General features: G+C 46.4%; 1 protein-coding gene across 3 annotated transcripts in view; it reads left to right on the top strand.

The window, feature by feature from the left end:
* LOC125943075 (O-acyltransferase like protein-like) overlaps positions 1-22,432 on the top strand; it is a 383,274-nt gene that overhangs the window by 322,750 nt on the left and 38,092 nt on the right. For 2 of the 3 annotated variants that reach the window (XM_049661430.1, XM_049661431.1), the window contains 6 exons: positions 147-255; positions 1,367-1,463; positions 2,038-2,183; positions 3,401-3,592; positions 5,279-5,366; positions 14,170-14,262. In XM_049661430.1, the coding sequence (XP_049517387.1) occupies positions 147-255; positions 1,367-1,463; positions 2,038-2,183; positions 3,401-3,592; positions 5,279-5,366; positions 14,170-14,262 (725 nt within the window). The remainder of the gene's footprint in view (positions 1-146; positions 256-1,366; positions 1,464-2,037; positions 2,184-3,400; positions 3,593-5,278; positions 5,367-14,169; positions 14,263-22,432) is intronic. The other variant, XM_049661433.1, reaches the window with a different exon arrangement.

Here is a 22,432-nt window from a genome sequence, read left to right as displayed (position 1 = left end):
ACGAGCTATGCCGTAACACTAATATTCATGTTTTGCATAGGTAAACTTATTCAATTAAGTTCCTAATCGCCGTTAAAATAGTATAACTCAGGACGACTACGAACATGTATATATTATAAATGCATTATATTTCACATGTTTTGCAGGGTGTAACTAGTTCTATATGTAAGAAGCTTTCCGGGGCGGATATTTCTACCGGCGTCTGCGTGCCGTCTACATGCACCGAAGAAGACGTCAATGCAATTGCCACTTTCGGTAAGAAGTCCTAACAATAATGCATGTCTTGCAGATTGACCACGCTCGGTTTCATAGATCGCGTCCAACGTCGCGGATGCTAGAAATACTTTTTGCAGTAGCTGCGTTCATACTACCAAGTAGTTTGGTTTTCTTGCGAGCCATTAGTTGAAAGTGTTGTTTTTATAGATTTAGTATTAGAGGAAAAAAGATTAATGGTTAAAAAAAGAAACAAAGCACGTGTTCATACGGCTGCTAAAACGTTGTTATAGATGAATTTGCATTACATTTTTTTCCTTTTATTTGGGCTTTTTTATTTTCAGCTTATCTCCGCAGTCTCACGTGCATGTGCAGGCAAGCAGAGGCCGCTGGCGCGCAGCGAAGCATACAGGCGGAAAGCGACAAGAACGCGTCAAGTGATAAAAGTAGCGCCGCGTGCTAAGAGAGAAACGGAATATAAGTGTGAATTTTGGTCTTCTATAGAAATATTTTCCATGTCGACACCGAGATGTTGTTCACCGTTTGTACGGAAACTTACAGACAAGAGAGTTCATCTGGTAACATGACATGCTCAGGCCGGATAGCTTGAGCTATAGGCTGAGGTTTTCACAGTTGAATAAAACAGAGAAAGCCAAATAAACATTCCTCTTTCCTTCTGGGGTTTTACGTGCCACAACCAGTTCTGATTATGAGGCAAGCCGTAGTGAAGGGCTCCGCTTTATCCGGAGCCCTTCCGGAACCACCTGGGGTTCTTTAACGTGCACTACAACGCAAGCACACGGGCGTTTTTGCATTTCGCCTCCATCGAAATGCGGCCGCCACGGCCGTGATTCGATCCCGCGATCTCGCGCCCTGCAGCGCAACGCCTTAGCTGACTGAGCAACCGCGGCTGGTGAAAGCCAAATAAACAGTCTCATTTACAATGAATTGCATATAGCTGAAATAAGTAAGATTCTATATTATGAAGCTCATCATAAGTAAAAAATATTTAACTTTATGTTTTGCACGAAAAAAAACAACAGAAATAGCTGTTCATAACGGTGCGCCAATTGATACCACAGATAAAAAAATCTGGATTGGTGCTTTGGATGTTTCCAATATGACAACGTATTTGTTTTGCTCTTTTGTTTAGTGTTGTGTCAATCGGGCTGCAATGGTAACGCAACATCAACAAGGTGCCGAACGAAAACTGAGAGCTGGAATACCGACATCGCAGCCATGGCAGTCACGTACGTTTCTTCGTAATCGCACATTTTTACGAGCATACAAGTCAGTAGAAATTGGCTGAATATTACGAAGTGCAATTCATCTAGTACAGTTGAAATGGGCATAAAGAATTGAAAATTAGAAGTAAATAATAAACACGCTCTGGTGAAAATTATTTATTGATTCTTTGTGAACAGTTCATTTTACTGGTCCATACTTCCTGCTATTTTGGGTGTAGCGGTTCCCATTTCATATATTGGTACTACTAAACAATTTGTTGCGACGAAATGCTACTCAGAGTACGATAAAAATGTGTTTCCGTAAACAACAAATGTGGATTACCTGAAATATTTTCTGTACATTTTGAAGCTGCTCCGGTCAGTGCTTTAAGATACTTGACAGCAGTTTAATATATTCAGAGTGCTGTGTTTCCATGGACTAATACTGGCGTAAATTTTGATGCCTTAACCGTTTCAGCGTTTTGAAGAAAAGTGTATTTCGGGCACCATAACGTCAGATTCCGATCGTTTCTAGGAGCGGTCGTTATTTTTCAGGGACGCAATGAAAAAACAATTATCCCTGGATTCTTTGAAACAGGTCATTCATTGTGCTCTTGGCTCTCGTTGCTGCTGGGGCCACAATCACAGACTACTCTGGAAGGCTGCTTGAAAAAAGGAAACGCGTCCATTTAGTCATCGATGACAAAAAGTCGCATGAAGCAACGTTTACACAATCCAAGCAAGGTATGTATACAATCCTACGCCCTGTATTCACACATTAAATATATGTATATATATATATATATATATATATCAGTGCTATGTTGAATCACATGATCTGGCAGTAACAGAAGCAGAAGACTAGAAATACGTGGGAAAAGAGACGGGACATTACTGACGTTTTCTGCCGTGAGACCGGTCTTAGGCCGAGCGGCACAGGTGAGCTGCTCGCCGAATAGTCAACAGAGCTTATGCGGGGCCGACGCATCGGCTTAAATAGTCATGCCGGTGATGTGCCGGTGACCGTACTTGTTCTTAGACACCGCACCGAGATATGCTCGGTGGAACAAATCTCTGTTTCAAGCACGTGCCCTCATAAAGGCGAAGCTGCTTTGCCTGTCTACCGTGATTCGACGTGTATAGTTCGTCTGTGAGATCCCTGAGATCCAGCAAATAAAACACAGCCGAGGTTGAAGATACCGTAGTCGCATGGGCCACGTGAGTCGCTGGGTGGGTGTCTTCGCGACCACGTGGTAGCATGGGCGCCTAAATGGGATGACTGTTCGACGTAATACGAAGAATGGTAGAATGGAGAAAGTGTTCCGGAAGTGAAAAACACGATGCGCAGAGGAGGATCTACAACCTGTGTAATGGTTGTGGTTCTTTGACAATGGCTATGACGTTCTTTGACTCAAGAGCTTCACGACGGTCCTCTAGGCCGCCCAAAGATGTGGTCCTTTCTTTGTAGCTCGGCAGCTCCTCTTGGCGGATGCGCTTTTGCCACCTCGCTTGGTGTGCCGCGTGAAGTGTTTGGATCTCGAGCTGGCACGCGTTTTTGGCAGTCGCAGCAGCTGTGGAAGCCACTGGGGGCGTGACGCGCGTCATGATCAGCGTACACACCTTGCTCACTTGCTTTGGCCCGACGTATTGCGTAATTGCGCCACTTTTATATCCCCTCTGACTTGAGGGCAAATCAACACTGCAGGCGGAAAAAAAGCGCGTGTAAATCGTGGGGTACACCAGGAGGTAGTGAGGCATGTTGTGAACCTTTTCATACCCTTGATTTCTCCTGTTTAAAAACGCAATCGGGCAACGCAGATTTCACCCAGTGCTTTGGATCTGAATTTTGTTTTCCTTCTGTCCACTTTTTATCGTAGTGTACTAACATGTTTATTCGTATACGAAGAGCTCCATCTTGGCTAATCCTTCTCACAACAATGGCTTTTTTCTCTTTTTCGCAGTGCCACGTTTTGAAAACAAAGCTAAGAAGCTGTTTCTTTGCTTCTCTCTTCTGGAGAATGGAACCAAATTATTTGGAAGGCAAAGCCCGAAGACGGATTCAATTGGCGTCTTGCATGGGCTGCGTTTCTTCTGCATTGCTTGGGTCATTAGCATCCACAATCGAATTATACCTCGTTATACCAACGTCTTTCGTACGTACAAAAGAGTTTTTTGTCGTTATAAGGTAACACTACTGTGATTGCATACCGATATGCAAAGCATAAGAATTCAAGCATGAGCCACGTTACCTGAGAATATTTTGCCTAGTTTGCAGCATATCATATATTTTATGTGTGATATGAAGAATATTTTGGACGTCTCATGTACTTCGGGGGAGGGGGAGGGGCGCAGTGCGCCTACTTATTCAGCGGCGCCGTTTAGGTAAATTATATCTGTATAATGGTGGGCAGTTAGGCTATAGCTTATAGATGTACGTGGTATTCAAGCGGTAACAGGACTCACACTGAGATAGAAACACAAAAATCCTTCACGAAAATATGTTTATTCGAAGCATTCAACAGACATACAGATGATAAGAGGCAAAAAAGGCATCAAGAAAATAAGAAATGAAAAAGAAGCATAACATGGAAGGAATCAAGCGCCGTGAAGTGTTGATTAACTACTCACACATATGTCTCGATTATTCGAAATGAGATAAGCGCAAGCGATTTTATTGCTTTCAGTGTAACTAGCGTGAAGGAATTATGTGCACTCAAATAGCGAAAGGAGCCATATCTAGAGCAATAAGCTGGCAAATGAAACCCACAAGTAGTCTTAAGCGCATTGTGATTGTGAAGGGCTTTACGTGTTTCGGACTCGGTCTTTGTCGTTATATGCGTTTAAATACCATGGACATCTGCACTGCCTACCTTTTCTTTGTTACAAATACAACATGAACCTTGAGAATTGTGAAATTGTCAATAACAGGTTAGACCACGAGAAATTGCGGTAGTATGTCGCGCGCGCAATCCCATGCAGGGAAGTCTATATTGTTATTCACACTCTGCAGTGGGAAAATATTTATCCTAAAGCATTCAATACAGACTTTGGACTTAGAAGTAGTCATTCTCCTTTAATGATCTCATCGTACCTGAAAGGCGTACTCACGATTGTCTTCACGCCGTTCACACTTTTGTGATAAGGCTGTGGGCTACTGCGGAAAGCAAATCTTTAGCGTCTTTGAAGGAGTGAATATCTTAATGTGATATTCGAAGCAATGGCAAACTCGGACTTCTTACTTTCAGAATGTTTGAATGCACACTTCAGTCTAGACACAACGAGGTCAGTCCGAAAATTAATTTTCCGAGATGCTTGAATCCGTTTAGTACAAGCCACTGCATTGTGCGAAAGCGCTTCATAACAGACAAAAATATCATCTCTCATTCTTATTTCACAGGTGTGCACGTAGCTATAATTTTAAATTGTTCAGAACGTATGCAAAGTCGCGAAGTACTTACATCGTGTGGATGATAGTGGACAACTGCTTGATGCCGGCCATGGGGCACACAAATGGAATAAACATGTAACAATGATTATTCTGCTTCTCATCAAATATTTTCTTTCTTTAGACTTGATTTCTGAAATTACAACGATGCAGAAGAGTTCAGCCTTGCAACATACTGTTTCCATCAGTTAAACGGGCAGTCATTGCGAATGTGTTTAGTGCTTCGAAGCAGCCATCAATAGGTGGCCGAGAAGGTCATGGCATCTAAATGCAAATAATTGCCTCTAGTTCTACTCTAACTGAATGCTGCAAGCCTACAAGTCTGGAAAACTACTGTAAGCCTACAAGACTGTAAGCCTACTGTAAGCCTACAAGTCGTACTTTTCAATCCCAGGTAATTCGGCTGACATGGCGAAAGTAAACCTGATGACGACGATCATCGACCGGGGAACACTAGCAGTGGACACTTTTTTGTTCATTGGGTACGTACATGTATATCTTGTGCCGCTCGCGATACATTGGCATTTCATTGGATGTTCTTTGAGGTAGTATGATGGCGAAAAGGTAGAACAATTCGAACAGTTCCTATATTTCACACGGCGCTAGCGGCTTAGTGGATTTGCTGTTGTACTGCTAAGCATGAGGTTGTCAGTTCGATTACCGGCTACTGAGCTGATTTGTACAGGGCTGGAATACAAAAAACGGCCTGGTTTATAAATTTAGGCGCTTATCCAGAAACCATAGATAGTAAACAGCTATTCTAAGTTCCGCGCTACGGCGTCTCTCATAGCCTATGAAATACTCTGGGATGTCTTACGCCATAATTTATTTCATCTCGTATCAGTGTCCTGCTTACATTACCTACTAGTTTAAGATTGTTAGCCCGAATAAAGAAGGCGGAAGGAGGAGAATGCTTATCTCAAGAGCTTCCTGTATTGGTATGGAAAAACAACAAAAAAAAAACAACACAGGAGAATATCTCCAACACCGCGCTTTTTTTTCACCTCCATACCTCCCTCGAAAGCCCTTCCTTTCAGGAATCAACCAACGCATCCAAATCTGCGTTTTGCTACTGCTTTGTGGCGCCGCAATTAGGGACAGCTATCATGAAACAAGATATAAGTATTGACTGTGGCGCCGTGAGAGGGTACGTGAGGTACGATAAGAGTAATTTGCCCATTCAAATGGATCCGTATACAGAAATATGGATCGTTGTACAGTGGGTAGTTCAGCACCAGTTCCAAGAATAAGTCTTTTGGCGTCAATCCTAGACAAATCATCATCAGCTTATTTTGAAGTCCACTGCAGGACGAAGGCCTACTTCCTGAGATCTCCAATTAGCCCTGTCTTGTGCTAGCTGATTCCAACTTGCACCTGCAAATTTCCTAACTTCATCACCCCACCTAGTTTTCTGCCGTCCTCGACTACGCTTCGCTTCTCTTGGCATCCTTTCTGTAACTGTAATGGTCCACCGGCTTATCCATACTACGCATTACATGGCCCACCCATTCCATTTTTTCTCTTAATTTCAATTGAATATCGGCTATCTCGTTTGCTCTCTGATGCAGACCGCCCTCTTCCTGTCTCTTAACGTTACACCTAACATTTTTCGTTCCATCGCTCTTTGTGCGGTCCTTAACTTGCTCTCGAACTTCTTTGTTAACCTCCAGATCTCTGCCCCGTATGTTAGCACCGGTAGGATGCAATGATTCCTAGACAAATATTTGCCCCAAAACCCGTATTTCGTATAAAATGGGGCTCCTCAGTCGGCGCAAACCAACACAACAACGTGTCGTGCATGGGCTAGACATGCTAGGCATTATCTAACTAAAACGTGCCAGAGCAGTTACATCTAGAGAGGCTATATGCAAGCGCTGACTTACATGTAGGCTTTCTAGATTCGTCCATCTATGAGCGCGATCACTAAGATTAGTGGCATTATTTATAATCGCCAAATGAAACTAATAGACAAAATACCCCAGCAAAGTAGACAGGAAATTACTTGTTTCACTTGAAATCTAGAAATACTGAGGTAACGGTAAATCCAAGTAGGCGCAAAAACACTCGCCGGGAGCCAAACCCACAGGTCCCTGCATTACGCGTGCGAATGATCTACAAATGGAGCTACGGCGACGGCATATTTTAATTCATGTTTTGGTGATTTATGAATATGCTCAATATCTCGCCCTTTCAGTGAACCGACGCGAATCATGTTCATGACTACGCGTGATTGTTCGTAAAAAAAAAAGGCCCGCCCTTCTGTTGTCCCTTATTTTTTCATCGTTGAAGATCATTTGCGACTCACAATACGCACATTTTTTGTACATGGCAACTTATCTACCGTTACAACCACCATATTGCCAGCATAGGGCTTGTTGGCTCTACCGGCCCGGTTGCATTAGCACGGCGGCTTAGCCATGGCCGCATGGAATATTGGCCGCAAGCAATGGTCGCCGGTAATGTAATATTACGACTGCTGTCGCATACTATAGCTCTTTCTTCCCTTGCTCTAAAGCAGATATTTATGTTTCGTTTTCATGGATAGCGAATATGATGGTGGCGGTGGTGGTGGTGCTGTTGAGTTGTAGCAAGTGGTGAGTTTAGCCGGGCTATCGAAACCAGCAATCGCCCCACTTTAGCGTCTCCTACAATATAACTGCCGTATTTCGCCACATGTCCATGAAATCAGTCTCTCTTAAGATGCAATAAGTGGACGTGAAGCTTCTTTGTTGGCTATAACTGATACTTCGGAGAACACAAGGTGTTGCAGGCACACATGCGGAAGGTCCTTTTTTGCAGGTTCTCCAGAAGAGTGTATCTTTCATCTTGGTATAACGGGCACGACCGCAGAAAGTGCTCAACGCTTCCTGTCTCGTCGCATGCCATAGAGTTCGAAGAATGGATACGCCCCGTACCCGCTGTGGTTGCTCAGTGGCTATGGTGTTGGGCTGCTGAGCACGAGGTCGCGGGAATCGAATCCCGGCCACGGCGGCCGCATTTCCATGGGGGCGAAATGCGAAAACACCTGTGTACTTAGATTTGTGTGCACGTTAAAGAACCCCAGGTGGTCCAAGTTTCCGGAGTCCCGCACTACGGCGTGTCTCATAATCAGATCATGGTTTTGGCACGTAAAACCCCATAATTTATTTTAATTTTAATTTAATACGCCTCGTCTTAAATCTCCATGCTGCATGGTTTACGAGCAGATCCTGTCCTTATTCGATATTGTCGCGGGCGAAACAACTCAGAAAGCCAGAAGTCCACGTCTTTCCCGGAACCAGACGAAAATGAAGAACGTTCTCTTCTTCCAACCCCCAAGCGTGTACGTGCCACAGCAGATGGCTCATATGTGACGGCATGTGCCATTACCCCCTCTCCTAAAGAAGCATTGTCTTGATGCTGTAATGAGGGCGAAAAAATATATAAAAATGAGGATTAACATATAAACTAAAGAATTGTGTCGTAACGCGAAATAACACTATGCTGCTGTGAAAGAAGGAACAAAAGTAAAAAAAAAAACACAGGACACAACACAAACGAACAAAAAACAAAAACAAAAAGAACGACGCTAAGTCGTCAATGTAGTATACTCACTCGACGGTCGAGTCACGGCGCGAAAACTATGGTTTTAGTCTAGAAACATGAACCACTTCAGTTTCAGGAAGCCGACGGGAGTTTCTAGGGGTGCCTTCTGGGAGAACCTCGTAGGTAACGTCACTGAGGCGCCGTACAATATTGCAGGGACCAAAGTAGCGACGCAGCAACTTTTCTGACTTGCAAGCTGTCGGATGGGCGTCCACACCCACACTTCATCGCCAGGATTGTAGGCAACCTCTCGATGGCGAATGCTGTAGCGGCGTGCGTCTGCGGTTGACGAACCTGAATACGGCATAGCGTGAGTTGACGGGCCTCCTCGGCGCGCTGGGCGAACATGGCCGCATCCGTGTGAAACATACCCAAGTTGTCGGGAAGGAGCATGCCATCCAGCATCGTGGTGACCTCTCGACCGTGCACTAAGCGAAAATGTGTGAAGCCTGTACTTTCTTGAATTGCGCTATTGTACGTAAAAGTGACGTAAGGAAGGATATCGTCCCAGTTCTTGTGGTCAATGGCCACATACATTGACAGCACATCTGCGATTGTCTTGTTGAGGCGTTCAGTCAGTCCATTTGTTTGGGGGTGATAAGCCGTCGTTTTGTGATGTGCTGTGCCACTGAGCCTCAAGGCTTCCTGTAGCATCTCCGCGGTGAAAGCTGTCCCAGGATCAGTAATGACGACAGCTGGCGCTCCATGACAGAGGGACAATTCTGTGCACGAAAAAATGGGCGATGTCTGCTGCGGTAGCTTTTGGGAATGCCTTTGTATATAGCAAGCTATATACATGCTCTATATAGCACGTATATAGCTTGCGTATGGTCAAAGTTCTTCTTACAAAGGACGCGATCCCGGAAAGAAAAAGAGGCTAGCGCGCGTGGGAATCTTCGAGGAAGACTTGACGTGCGCCCTTCCAGGTAGTCAATGAGAGGGCTGAGCTCCAAGTCGTCGCGCTGTTCTTGAGCCATGTCTGTTACTGATACGGCAGAAAGAAAAATGTCGTCCTCTTGAAGGTCAGCGGGGGCACTTCCGACAGGTGCACGTGAGAGACAGTCAGCGTCGGTGTATTTGCGTCCTGACTTGTGAACGATGGTGACGTCAAATTCTTGCAGTCGAAGGCTCCATCGCGCCAGGCGACCTGAGGGATCTTTGAGATTCGTGAGCCTGCAAAGCGAATGGTGGTCGCTGACTACTCTGAATGGGCGACCGTACAAGTATTGTCGAAACTTTGTTACGGCCCAGACAACGGATAAGCATTATTTTTCTGTCCCAGAGTAGTTTTTCTCGGGAGCGGATAACGTGCGGCGTGCATAGGCAATCCCATGCTCTACGTCATTTTGCCACTGAACCAAGACAGCTCCAAGGCCGACGTTGCTGGCGTCTGTGTGCAACTCCGTGTCAGCGTTTTTGTCAAATTGACCGAGTACAGGTGGGGCCTGGAGAAGGTTTCGGAGGATATCGAATGCGAGGCCCTGATGTTGAACCCAAACAAACGGGATGCCTTCCTTCGTAAGTTGGTTCAGGGGTTCAGCGATTTTAGACAAATTTTCGACAAAGCGTCCGTAGTACGCACAGAGGCCCCAGAAATCGGCGTAGATCGCGCTTATTTGTTGGCACGGCAAATGTGGCGACGGCGCTCGTTTTCTCGGGGTCTGGGTGGTTGCCGGCATGGCTCACAACGTGACCTAGATAGAAACTTCAGTTCTTAGTACCCAAAATAACATTTTTCGAGTTTTAGAGAAAGTCCAGCTGTTCGAATAGCCTGAAGAACTGTCTGAAGAACTGTCTGAAGGCGCTGGACGTGTTGTGCAAACGTGTCCGGAAAGACCACCACGTCGTCGAGGTAAACGAGACACGATCGCCATTTTAGCCCAGAAGGAACCGTGTCCATCATTCTTTTAAAAGTAGCTGGCGCTGAGCATAGCCGAAAAGGAAGCGCCTTGAACTCGTAGAGGCCGTCAGGAATAATAAAAGCGGTCTTTTCACGATCACGCGCGTCAACTGCGGTTTGCCAGTAGCCACTGCGTAAATCCCTGGAAGAAAAGTAGCGAGCGTTGCGTATACGATCCAAGGAGTCATCTATTCGGGGCAAGGAATAAACGTCTTTCTTCGTGATCTTATTTAATGATCGATAATCCACGCAAAAGCGCAAGGTACCATCTTTCTTCTATACTAACACAACTGGCGAAGCCCAGGAACTGGTCGACGGTTGGATGACGTCATCTTGAAGCATCTGCTGAACTGCCAATATAGAAGTGATGCTTCCTCTCGACGAAATCTCTTGGTTACGCAGGGCATATGTGGTGGAAACCAAGGTGATCCGAAATTATTTTAATGTTAGATTCTTTAACTTGATTGCTCTTTAGGACCTTTACCTTACGAGGATGATAAGCGCTGCGTAATAGAAGAGCATCAGCTTTCTCATTGCCAGAAATACCAATGTGGAAGGCAATCCAGTCAAAATTTACTGTGAAGCCTTTGTTGCCGAGTTCTTTCTCGAGGGCTAGTAATTTGCACGGGAACATGATGGACGATAGACCACGATAGAGGTTTTTCAACGCAGCCTTTGAGTCCGTAAGCAGAACTACATTATGTTGAGACATAGTCCTTTGCGCAGAGCAGCAGCATGTTGCCACGCCTTCCACAACTGTGATAAAGTCCAGACGGCCAAGCCACATACATATATCTCAGAGAGGGAATATAGAATGCAGCTGGGCAGCGGTCTTGGCCTATTTTGACAGACCCATCTTTGTATATATGCAGGCGATTCGAGTAAATTGTGGCCAAATCTTACAGAACTAGCGACTTGGCTACTGTAGGTGGAATACAGCTCTTTGACTGCGATCGTCGTACCCATGAGTTACATGTAATATCCTCGAACATATGACTCAGATTACTCGCCGTGGTTGCTCAGTGGCTGTGGCATTGTACTATTTTAGCACGAGGTCGTGGATTCAATTTTGGCCGCGGCGGCCGCATTACGATAGGGGGCGGAATGCAAAAAAAATCTCGTGAACCGTACATTGCATGCACGATAATTAACACACTCAGTTGGTTAAAATTAATCCGTATTCCTTCACTACGGCTCCGATCATGAGGAACTGTGCAGTTTCTGGACGATAAATCCGAGAATTTCAAGAATGGCTCAGATTGTTGTCTTCCATGAATCAGAATTTTAATTGGCGCCATTTTGTTACCTTTCTATGCATAATAGATGACGAATGTAATAATGACAGCATTACCGTGATTCAGGCAGCAAAAAATTTTCCAAGCTTTTCGATGGTTGTGTTAAGTTGAAGCATAACCTGTCTTTTGGCTTTGATAGTTATATAAGAGCCATGACCGAGATTGCCTTTTGTTTTGCAACGAAGCTATTAACGCATGTAAAGCTGTGGAATCATAGTCTGCTACGACATGCTCAATAGCAGGAAGCCAGGTAGCCGGTCACTTGTGGACTGAGCCCCTTCTTTGCACAAGTGCGTACGTGGTTAGTACACGTAGGGCGCCTCTGTTGATGCGAGAATTTCTCAGGGCGTCAAATTTAGCAGACATCGATGGGTTCGAACACTATATCACTGTCACAGGTATGGTGAACTAGCCTCCGCCCGTGTAAACACTTGGTGAATTGCGAGTGACATTCTTACCTAAGACAATGAGTTTCGCCATTGGAGTTCTCGTGCGGTTTCTAAAGGACCAATTTTGTAATTTACTGCTCATTGGCACGCGTGTCTCGTAAGCGAGCACGTAGAAAGTTTTAACTATGCCGCCTTCATGCACAAAACGGAGAGCACACTTGAGCGACCATGCAGGTTCACAAAGCAATTTTCAGCGAATCTTTTTCCTTCGAGAAGTTTCAATAATGATTTCAGTTACCAGTACGGAAACCATACACATTAAACGTTTAACGCATATGGCACTTCAATTTCGCATGTTGACCGCACATAAAGCTTTCGAAAACTTGCGTATTTATTATTTGGCAATGGTCATACTTTACCCACAAGTCTTTAACTTCATGTGGGCCATTAGCCTTAATGTCTCCAACATGTTCAGTAAATTTGATCTTTGTGACTGTATTTCTAGTCTTTTCTTTTTTTGCTTTACTAGTCGTTTCCGTACAGGTAGATGAATTTTATACTGTTCTTAAAACGCGCTTATAAAGCTTTTAGGCATATGCTGTAGTAATTTATAGCAAAAAGCATTGTTACTCCCACATACATTGAACTTTACCTCCCGTCACCCATGACCTACCGTTTGTTTCGATGGAATATAAACAAGATGAATCGTTTATTTCGTCGATTATACCGTGGACGCCTTGCGTACTGTATGAACATAGAGGGAGAACGAGGGTTTAGTAACTGTTTACAAAGCTGTTAAAGTTTCGCCCCAACTAATATAACGATTGCGCGGGGTATATTTTTCTCTCGGGACACTTGGAGACAGCCTATACTGACGGTACAGCGCTTTCCAGCACTTGATTATCGAGTTTGGACAAAAAGCTAAATGCTTCACACAACGTTTTTTACATTGCGCTTGCATAAACAAAACATTACTGCTACTTTTCACAAATTTGATATCAGTGTTAGTTACAGTTCATGCAAGACAAGCGGGATAAGTTCTGCACCGTTCGTAAATCAAACCAATAACGCTTCAGAGTGCTTGCACACGTAATGTAGCGCAGCGTCCGTATTTCACCCACAAACTTTAACTTTCACCTATAATATACCCTTTATTTTCTTTGATATACAGAAGGTGCGTCGTTTGGTTCCTGCTGAGGACGCCGGGAAACCAAGTTTCGCTTGTGAAAATAGGGGGAAAATGAATACTTAGTAAATACCTAAAGCACGCATAATTATGCCCGAAACCATCTTTCTCCAGGCGTCGCTCTGTAACGTGGGACCCAGTTCGACCGAATATTATCCTTGGTGTCAGGTACGCGTCGCCTATGACGCTGCAAAACATTGCAAAGGATGATCGTGTAAAGTTTGAGACACTTGGCGAACAATTTTTTTTACCAGACTCGTCTTACATTCGAAAATTGGTTCTTAGATCACTCTTATGATGAGTGATATGGGCACAGAGGTACGTAATTTTTGTAAGTCACAAGCATATAAAGACGACAGACAATACCACCTAGAAAAGCGGAGGGAGAATTACTTGTTTTAGTTTAAATGTACAATGAGAAGTAATCAAGGAATGAGATTTCAGTACTTAGCACTGGGACGTCGCAGCTTTGATCATTCTTATGGGGATCTGGAATGTCTGAATTCAGGAACCTTCTTTAACTCTTGGTGCCTTCGCAGCATGTGAATAGTTCAAATGCGTTTGCATGCAACTAGCATGACTGCAGTTGCTGCTCCTTAAAATAACTTATTGGTATGGTGTGTATAGTTACTAATAATAGCACATTGGTTTTCATTTTCCAAAAATTCAACCGAGGCTCAAGTTTCTTAGCAATATTAGCTTACTTTTTATATGTAGGAAATCGGTACCTGCAAATCTTATGACATTGATGCTGACTATTTTTTAGCTCCGTGTTTCAGCATCATACTTTAAGGAGATGTATTGTAGCAATTATAGAGCAAAAGCGCACGCCGAATAATTGCAATATTGATAATAATGCTACGCAACAGTGGTTATTCAAAATATTGTTTCTTTTTTGTTCACCGCATGGTTTCTTTATTATTATTTTAGTGGTTTCCTCGCCGGATACATAAACCTCAAGTATCTGGAAAAAAACAATGGCGAAAATAACTGGCTCCTTGCTTACGTACACCGCTATTTCAGGTAAGAAGACTTCGATGAACGCGTGGGTGACTAGATCGATCATTCTCAGATATAGACTACTAGGTCAATATTGTTCAAGAACAAAGCGTGTGTTCCCGTCTTACTTATTCGGCTATTGTGTGCCCTTATCTTCGTAAGCAGTGGGTTAGCAATAGTGTATATATATATATATATATCTGCTGGCATTCATCCCTCCTTACTCTATAAGAAATACAATCCGTCCTATCTATCAAAATGCATATTCATAAAGTCACCACGAATGTACCAACCGTATTATTGCACAACCTATAAGAAATCTGCTAGCCATTCGCTGTTTTATATCAACTGCCTAATATTCTTGGCCTAAAACCTTGCCACAAATAATAGCAAGAAACGAAAACTGAAACCCTGCATGAAGGAGAACAGAAACTGAAATAGGCAACATGTCAGTTCTGGCGTGACTTCAAGCAAATAAGTAACACGAGATATAAATAAAAGTGCCGATTCAACCTAATTAGGAAACGTCCGTAGGCGTCCCTTAAAAATGACACTGAAAGAAATGGATGCACATTGAAAGAAAGGTAAATATTACATTTATGTCTATAAACTCTTGCGTCTGTAGATTACAAAATCTTCCTCTAATGTGCCGTAAATTGTAAAGTATATTTCTTCTTAGGTAGAGTTCACTGGTTCCAATGACAAGCTTTCTCAATGTCAATTGCGCTCATCAAGCGGAATCGTTTTTTTTTTCTACAGCAAAAATTTGTTTACTAAGAACATTTTATTGTCAGTTCTATTGAATATTCTCTTCCTAGATACATACAGGTTGCCAAGTGCTAAAACATTTGCCAGCATGTTACACTCCTGTAACACATAAAGGCGAAAGCCTGCTGCACTCTCGGTATTACATGAAGTTATACGATCTGAGGGGTCATCCTTCTTCACGTTGCATCCTCTCAGCAGTGGAAAGCAGCAGTCACGGTTGAACGCCTTCCCCCTACCGCTCCGCACGTCCCACCTCGTTTCTCGCATGGAGAGCATCCTCGGCCGTAGCGTACTTCCTAGGCCAACCACGCAATCCCCCAGGGCCCGGGCGAGCGTCCTTCATCGGCGTCTCTCTCTCTTCGCCGTCGACTGTCTCTGTGGAGACACCTCAGTGCCGCATCACCTTTTTTTACTGCGTGCCCGCGCCGCTCGTTCCCGTCTCCACACCCCCCCCTCGCTCGCAGAAGGTCACGTGATTTGTGCGCGCGCCGGTCGTTCTCTTCTTCACCCGGCGCTCGCTCGGAGGTCACGTGATTTTATTGCGACAGGAATTATATAGACACTCCACGGGCACTTTTGCCGCGCCGTCGTCGTCGCCATCGCCGTGAGGTTCCGTATAAAGTCCAACGACGATAAAACCGTCACCGTGCGCCGTACACTGTGTGTGCGAGTGAAAGCGTGCGAGGGTGAGCCGGCAAGCGGAGCTTTATCTCGCGCACGCGAGCGAGGAAAGTGGCCGGAAGCGCGCGCTCTTGGTTTGCTGGCGGGGCACGGGGAGGACGCGACAGAGACAACAGAGATGGGGGGGGGGTTCGTTCTGCTCTTGCGGCTACTGCTGACGGAGCGTGCGCTCGGCACTGTATCGTGAAAGCGATCTGCTCTGTGGCCGAAGTGTGCGCCCGCAGAGGCCTCATCTTCGAAGCGATCTGCGATGGCTACAAAGTGCAGAAGTGCATGCGCCGAGTGCCGGTAGCTTCGTATGCGCTGTGCTTTCGACGTTTAGTTCACGTTGAAGCGAGGCGGCAGCGATAAGATCAATTTGCCCGCTGCTGCTGGCGCACTTTCTCAATCGTATTAAACAGTTTCCGCGGTCATCGAGCGAGATGTGTTCATGTTTACCTGTGCACGCTTGACATCGTGCTTGTTTATATAGTTAGTAATCGAATATTTACAACTTTATACGGCCGATAAAACTAGTATCCTTACTTCGTATAGCTGTCTAATGAGTTTCTATCGCAATCAATGCTTCCCCTTTCGGGCAAAACTGCGACTTTTTTGTATTCGCTCGACTAGACGTCGCGTTTTATTGCGATAGAGTAAAGAGTGTATTCGCCTAGCGTGTCCAATTATATGGACACACTAGGCGAATTTCTACCATTGCCATCGTCGTCGCCGTGGGGTTTCGTGTAATGTCCACGGGCGATAAAATCATCGCCGCGTGCCGTACGCTGTATAAGTGCGAGGGAAAACATGCGACGGTGAGCCGGCAATCGCGGCTCGCGCACGCAAGGGCGGGAAGCGGGAAGCAAGCGCATGTCTTCAGTCACGCACAACGCTATCGAGGGAGGGTAGGGATGTGGAGGGGCCGCGCTTTACTGCTGCCTCGCGGTTGCTAATACTTTACAATGGCCAGTAGGTACAGCGGGGACTTCCGCTTAACACGTGTTGTCATGGCAATCGTGGAGCTCCTAGGTGCCTAGGCACATAATGGCTTAGGGACTTTTGAGGGACTCGTCTGCGCGGCCGCGCGTGAGCTGCTAGTTACTGAGCGTGGCTCTCTTATCTCCGAGACCGGGCGCAGGGACCTTGCCGAGCGCAGATCCTACGTGCGTAGGGAGCGAATCGTTTAGGGCGCGTTTAATGTCTAGCGGTGTCTGGCCCACGCCAGCCGCGCTTTAATATTGTAGCGTTTGTTCTAGCGGCGCTAATCCTTGCAGTAGTGGTGGTGTGGCATGACGGATTTTAATCTCGGTGAACTGTGGTGTTGCAAACAAGAGGATATTGCTCGCGCTTGTGCCCCAGTGCCACGGCGGAAGCCATGGTGCCAGGCACCGACGCGTAGCGGCGGTCGTTGGGGTGTTGTGGAGCGCAGCGTAGCAACACCCCAAATAAAAAAATAGTGCTCCAGTCAGGCACTAGTGCGGACGCGTTGACATCGGCCCCAGCTTTCATCAATATTCTCGAGTGGTTCACCCTGCGGAACAGGGGTGATTATGCTTAATCGACGCGGCAAGACAAGAGGACTCTTCGGACATCGGATTTTCGTCGTTTAAAGGACTTTTCGCCATTCTGTGAGGAGACGCGGGTAGGCTTAGGCTAACCCCCTCCCGCTCATGCAACCCACGATAGGATGTGGAAGATGAGGAGATTTCTCAAGAAGACGCATGTGAGCCGGGATGGAATTTGGCGTACGGTCGCCAGCCCGGCAGGTGCAGGAAAGAATATTGTTCGGCTCAAGACGGTGGAACTACACGGGGCAGGCGGAGGGACGGCGGCCGCACCGCCGCACCGTGCGACGCGATACGACGTGTCACCGCTGCTTCGAGGCTCCCTCGACTTCCGAGGGACACCTGTCGCATCATTGTCACACGAGGCACGGCCTCAATGTAAACAAGGTCAGTAGAATGCGCTTTGAGCAAGCCTTGGCCATGGCGGCAGCCTTTTCTCCAGCCGAAATTGAAGAGGACACGATGTGTCCCAATGGAGCTCAGAACATTTTTGTGGTGTGGACTCCGCACGAGAAAAACGCGGACGCGTTAGCCAGAGTGCAGCAAAATCAGGCTCGGCGAAGGCACGTTTGTGATGGCGGCCTACCTGGCCCCACCCGAGAATACGTGTAAGGTTGTCATAAGAGGAGTCGACGTAGAAGTCAGCGAAGCTGAACTCAGAGCGAGAATTTTAAATCATCGAAATCCGGGCGCTTTGGAGGCCAGGCGGATCAAGAACACCACGGCGGTGGTGGTGCTTTTCGAGGGTATGAAAGTGCCCCACTACGTGGCATGCGGCGCGAGCATCTTTCGCTGCACGCTCGACCGACGCCACACGGAAGTCTGCTACGAGTGTGGAGGACTGGGACACCGGGCTGACGTGTGTCCCAACCCGGGAAACAAGTGGTGTCGCTCCTGCGGCCAACAATCGCCAGAGGAAGATCACCGGTGCGATCCGAAGTGCACGTTGTGCGGTGGCCCGCACCCCACGGCGGCCAAGGAGTGCAGGGACAAATTTGAAGATTCCCCCTATATCGTCAGAAGACGACGGCGGCAGCGGCGCCGACGCGCCGTGCAGCTGCAGCTGGGGACCGACGTCAACACGGCGGGCGGCAGGAGCCGCTCGCGTACACCAGCTGTGCGGGAGCGCAGCGCCGAGAGAAGCCGCTCTCGCACGCCAGCGGTGTGAAAGTGCGTCTCAACCGGGAACCGCTCTCAATATACCACCCCGGGTATAGCAGAGCAAATCGCAGTGGCGCTGGCCTTGTGTGACCCAGAGCATTTCTACATTCACACCGACTCGAGAGACGCAATCAGAGCATTCTAATCTCGTAACCTCGCACGAGAGGCGGCCTCTATTCTAGAGAAGATGGCTTGCCCCGGTTATCATTACATTACGTGGTTTCTCGCACACATGGGTACGAACAGTTCTCGAGGGCTTCCCAAACCTCAACGAGGTGCCCACGACCATGCGCGAGAACTCACGCGCCGCGACTGTCTGGAGGCTCCAGAGAGGCAGGAAAGGACTCAGCAGAACGATTCAGTCCTCACATTTAATGAAATTACTAAACACTACCAACTTGGCAGGACAGTTTATCCTCTTCCTCACCCGAAGCTCAGCAGATGTCAGTCAGCTACTCTTAGAATGTTGCAGACGGGATCTTTCCCGTCGCGGGGCTTCCTTAGTAGGATATACTCAGGCGTGGACCTTGGTTGTCGCGACTGTAATGAAACATTTTGCTCTATGACTCACATGCTCTGGTGATGTCCCGCGTTACCTAACGACCTACTCTCCAGCGAAGCCGAATGGGAGGAGGCCATCAGAAGCACAGTACTCGGAAAGCAAGTCCAGGCTATGCAGAGGGCCCAGGAAAGGGCGAAGCGTCACGGCGTTCGGTCCTCTACGTGGGCGCGGCCAACGGTTACAACGGCCTCCCATTAGGGGGACCTGACACTAGCTCCTCAGGATCAAATAAAGTTTGTTGTATGTCTCTGTCTGTCTGTCTGTCTGTCTGTCTGTCTGTCTGTCTGTCTGTCTGTCTGTCTGTCTGTCTGTCTGTCTGTCTGTCTGTCTGTCTGTCTGTCTGTCTGTCTGTCTGTCTGTCTGTCTGTCTGTCTGTCTGTCCAGTCAGGTAGACTGCTCCCTCCCTGATAGTGAGATTATATTTGGATCATCAAAACAGTGATGCGTTTATTTAAAAATATCATCGTTTATCTCTCGCAGGCGCGAGGACAAGTGGGTGCGAGAGAGAAACGATCGCATTCCTAAATTAACGCATCACTGTTTTGATGATCCAAGTATATTCTCACTATCAGGGAGGGAGCAGTCTACCTGACTGGAGCAGTATTTCTTTATTTGGGGTATCGCTACGCTGCGTCCGCAACACCCCAACGATCGCCGCTACGCGTCGCAGCCCGGCACCGCACCGGGGCACAAACGCGAGCAGTATCAGTTTGCGCAAAAGCGGAAGCAATTTTCTCTCTTGCACCCGCTTGTCCTCGCGTCTGCCGACAAACGAATGGCGCTCCCTCCAAAGAGCGTGTCGGGCCAGACCAGTGCCTGAAAAGTCCCTAAGCGATTATGTCCCTAGGCACCTAGGAGCTCCACGATTGCCATGACAACACGTGTTAAGCGGAAGTCACGTGACCCGCAGTGCCACGCCCCCGCTGTACCTACTAGCAATTATAAAGTCGCCATCGGGATGGAAGGCTAGGGGGCGTAGGGAGGAGGGGCACGTTCTGCGCCGCTAGCGCCCGCCCGCGCGGCTTTATCTTGAAAGCCATGTGCGGCGGAGCCAAGTCCGCCCTCCCAGGTTTAAGCTCCTAAGATGGAGTTGATACGAGTGCCTGCTTCGCTCGCTGCTGCGGCTGCGCGGACTCACTCCAGCGTTTTCATAGCCAGTTGCCGCGGTCATCGAGTGAGATGCGTTCATGTTTGCTTGTGCGCGCGAGACACAATTCTTGGTAATTTAGCTAGTGTGTCTTTGTTTAGAAGTTTATACGGCCGATAAAACTAGTATCCTTACTTTGTATAGCTGTCCACTAATTTGGTATCGCAATCGATGCTTCGCCTATCGGGCGAAACTGCGTCTCTTTGTTCAAGGCCCTCGCGCAACGAGCCTTAAGATTCAGCTGCGCGCGACACGAATGAACCTAACGCTGTATAGTTTGACTCTCTTTGTGAGCCATTCAAAGTGGTGTTTCTATGAGCTAAAGCTATTATTTCGCACAAAAAATATATAACCAAACTTTACAGCATTGATTTCAACGAAATATATTCAGTACAAAAGTTGTAGAACGTGCTGAGAAATTCCGAATGAATTCTTTACATGTAGATAACTGTAGTGGTTATGTTTGAGGGCTTCAAATACAGCGCACGGAATTTGAAAAGGAACCAAGTGGCAAGGTGTGTGCAGTGGCATTTGTGCCCCAAAGCATGCTTCGAACGAATGATCGATGTAACATCCAGACAGGATGTCTGAATATGCCTAGATTAAACGAGACGGTAACCATCCTGCCTTCCACTTTTGTCGAGGTAATTTGCTTACGCAAGCGATGGAGCAAATGGAGCCATAGAGCCACGGGGAATAGTGATTAATATGTGCATAGAAATACTTTGAACACTGTCAGTTCATTTGCAGTTGGCAGACTGTGCCTGCAAGAACAGACGCTCATTCGAGGTGACGGTAATGACCATTGCGCCACAGTTATGATTTTGCATGCGGCCTATTCATTGTGTTCAGTCGGCGTGCAGCACTCATCGTTCGTTCGGAGCCTGTTTGAGGGCACTGAAGTCACTGCGGTGGCGTGTTTAGTTACATGGTAGACTTTCAGATTTAAAGCGCGTTTTTTGGAGCACGGGAAAATTAAAATCGTAACAGTTGTTCACAAAAAAATAAATAATTTGGATTGTGACCGTAGGCTTCAGAACTATTGTACGCATTACATATTTTACCGTTAAACGAGTGCTTTAAAAGCTACATAATTTATGTTTGTTATTCGATGACCTAAACTCACAGAAAAAAAACAATATTAATTTGCTTAATTAGGAGGGCAGTCAATCCACCGCGTATGCGGGACAATACTGGGTTGTATTCCCGGTGCCTTCCAAAAATACTTTTCTTTAAATTGAGTATAGATGTTTCTCTGCCTGATGCTGGGCTACTTGTGCTGGTTCTGATATTGAGAAGGGCCCCATGTTGATTTGTAGGTGCTGTGCGCCGTAGTAGGGGTGCCACAGGGGTGCCACATACCACTGAATTTCAGAATCGTGGACGGGAAAAGAAGCGCGGCCTATCAGACTCTGCAGAAAGCCCGGCTAACGTACGGGTTGCGATTTGCCGATCGTGTGCTTCAAAGAAAATAGTGTCTGTAGTCACGGTGTCCGCTACAAAAGAAAAAGAAAAACGCTCTCGACGAGACTAGACCTGCTTCTGATGCGACTGTAATTTCAGATGACCAACTCTGAATACAGATGTAGTTCTTTCTTGAGACAAGAGTCAAAATATCCGCCTATGAATACAATGGGTTACTTCATATATCTTGTGGTTACCAAGAACTGAGTTTATTGCATTGTTTTGCTACTCTAACGAGCTTCCTGTGGCTTTGAAATGAGTCAAGACTCCTAAACTAGCGACAGGACCTGCGCATTTGTTTCCGCCGACAGAAAAGCGATACTTTCGATGCCATTCCAAACATAAGATTGCTAGTTTTGACAAAGGCATATAGTCTAGGTGACGAAGTTTATGCCTGTACATTTTACATAACATTATTTTGTCTATAGGCTCGGACAATGCCGCCTCGCAGTTGCTCTCATGATAGCCACTCGGAGTCGCGGGCAACAAAGGAAGATTGGGAAATTAAATCAATTGTTAACAAATACACGTACAGGCTGAAGAGAGTTTGAACAAGCGCTCAATTGAAGGTTTCGGCTTACATGCCCATAAATGTAAGCTAGGAAATAGGAAAACCCACTGGATGCGAGAAGACACAGCAACATGCTGTACGCATGACTGTACGCATGCTCCTCTACTTGCAAGCGCCGTAGGGTTTGTTGGTACTCAACGATATGCGGTACCGCAAGTACGAATGACAGCCTTGGTCGCGACAGGCATATTTCCATGTGTATATAGCCACGTGAGACATATATCTTACAAAATGCAGTTTTCATTTCCCCGTCATTTTTTCATCGCTTCTAAAGCCCTTGTGATGAAGAGCAA

This window comes from Dermacentor silvarum, chromosome 2, assembly GCF_013339745.2.
Source record: "Dermacentor silvarum isolate Dsil-2018 chromosome 2, BIME_Dsil_1.4, whole genome shotgun sequence".
NCBI lineage: Eukaryota > Metazoa > Arthropoda > Arachnida > Ixodida > Ixodidae > Dermacentor > Dermacentor silvarum.
The sequence above is the reverse complement of the archived record's forward strand: the minus strand, read 5'-3'. Positions and strand labels throughout refer to the sequence as shown.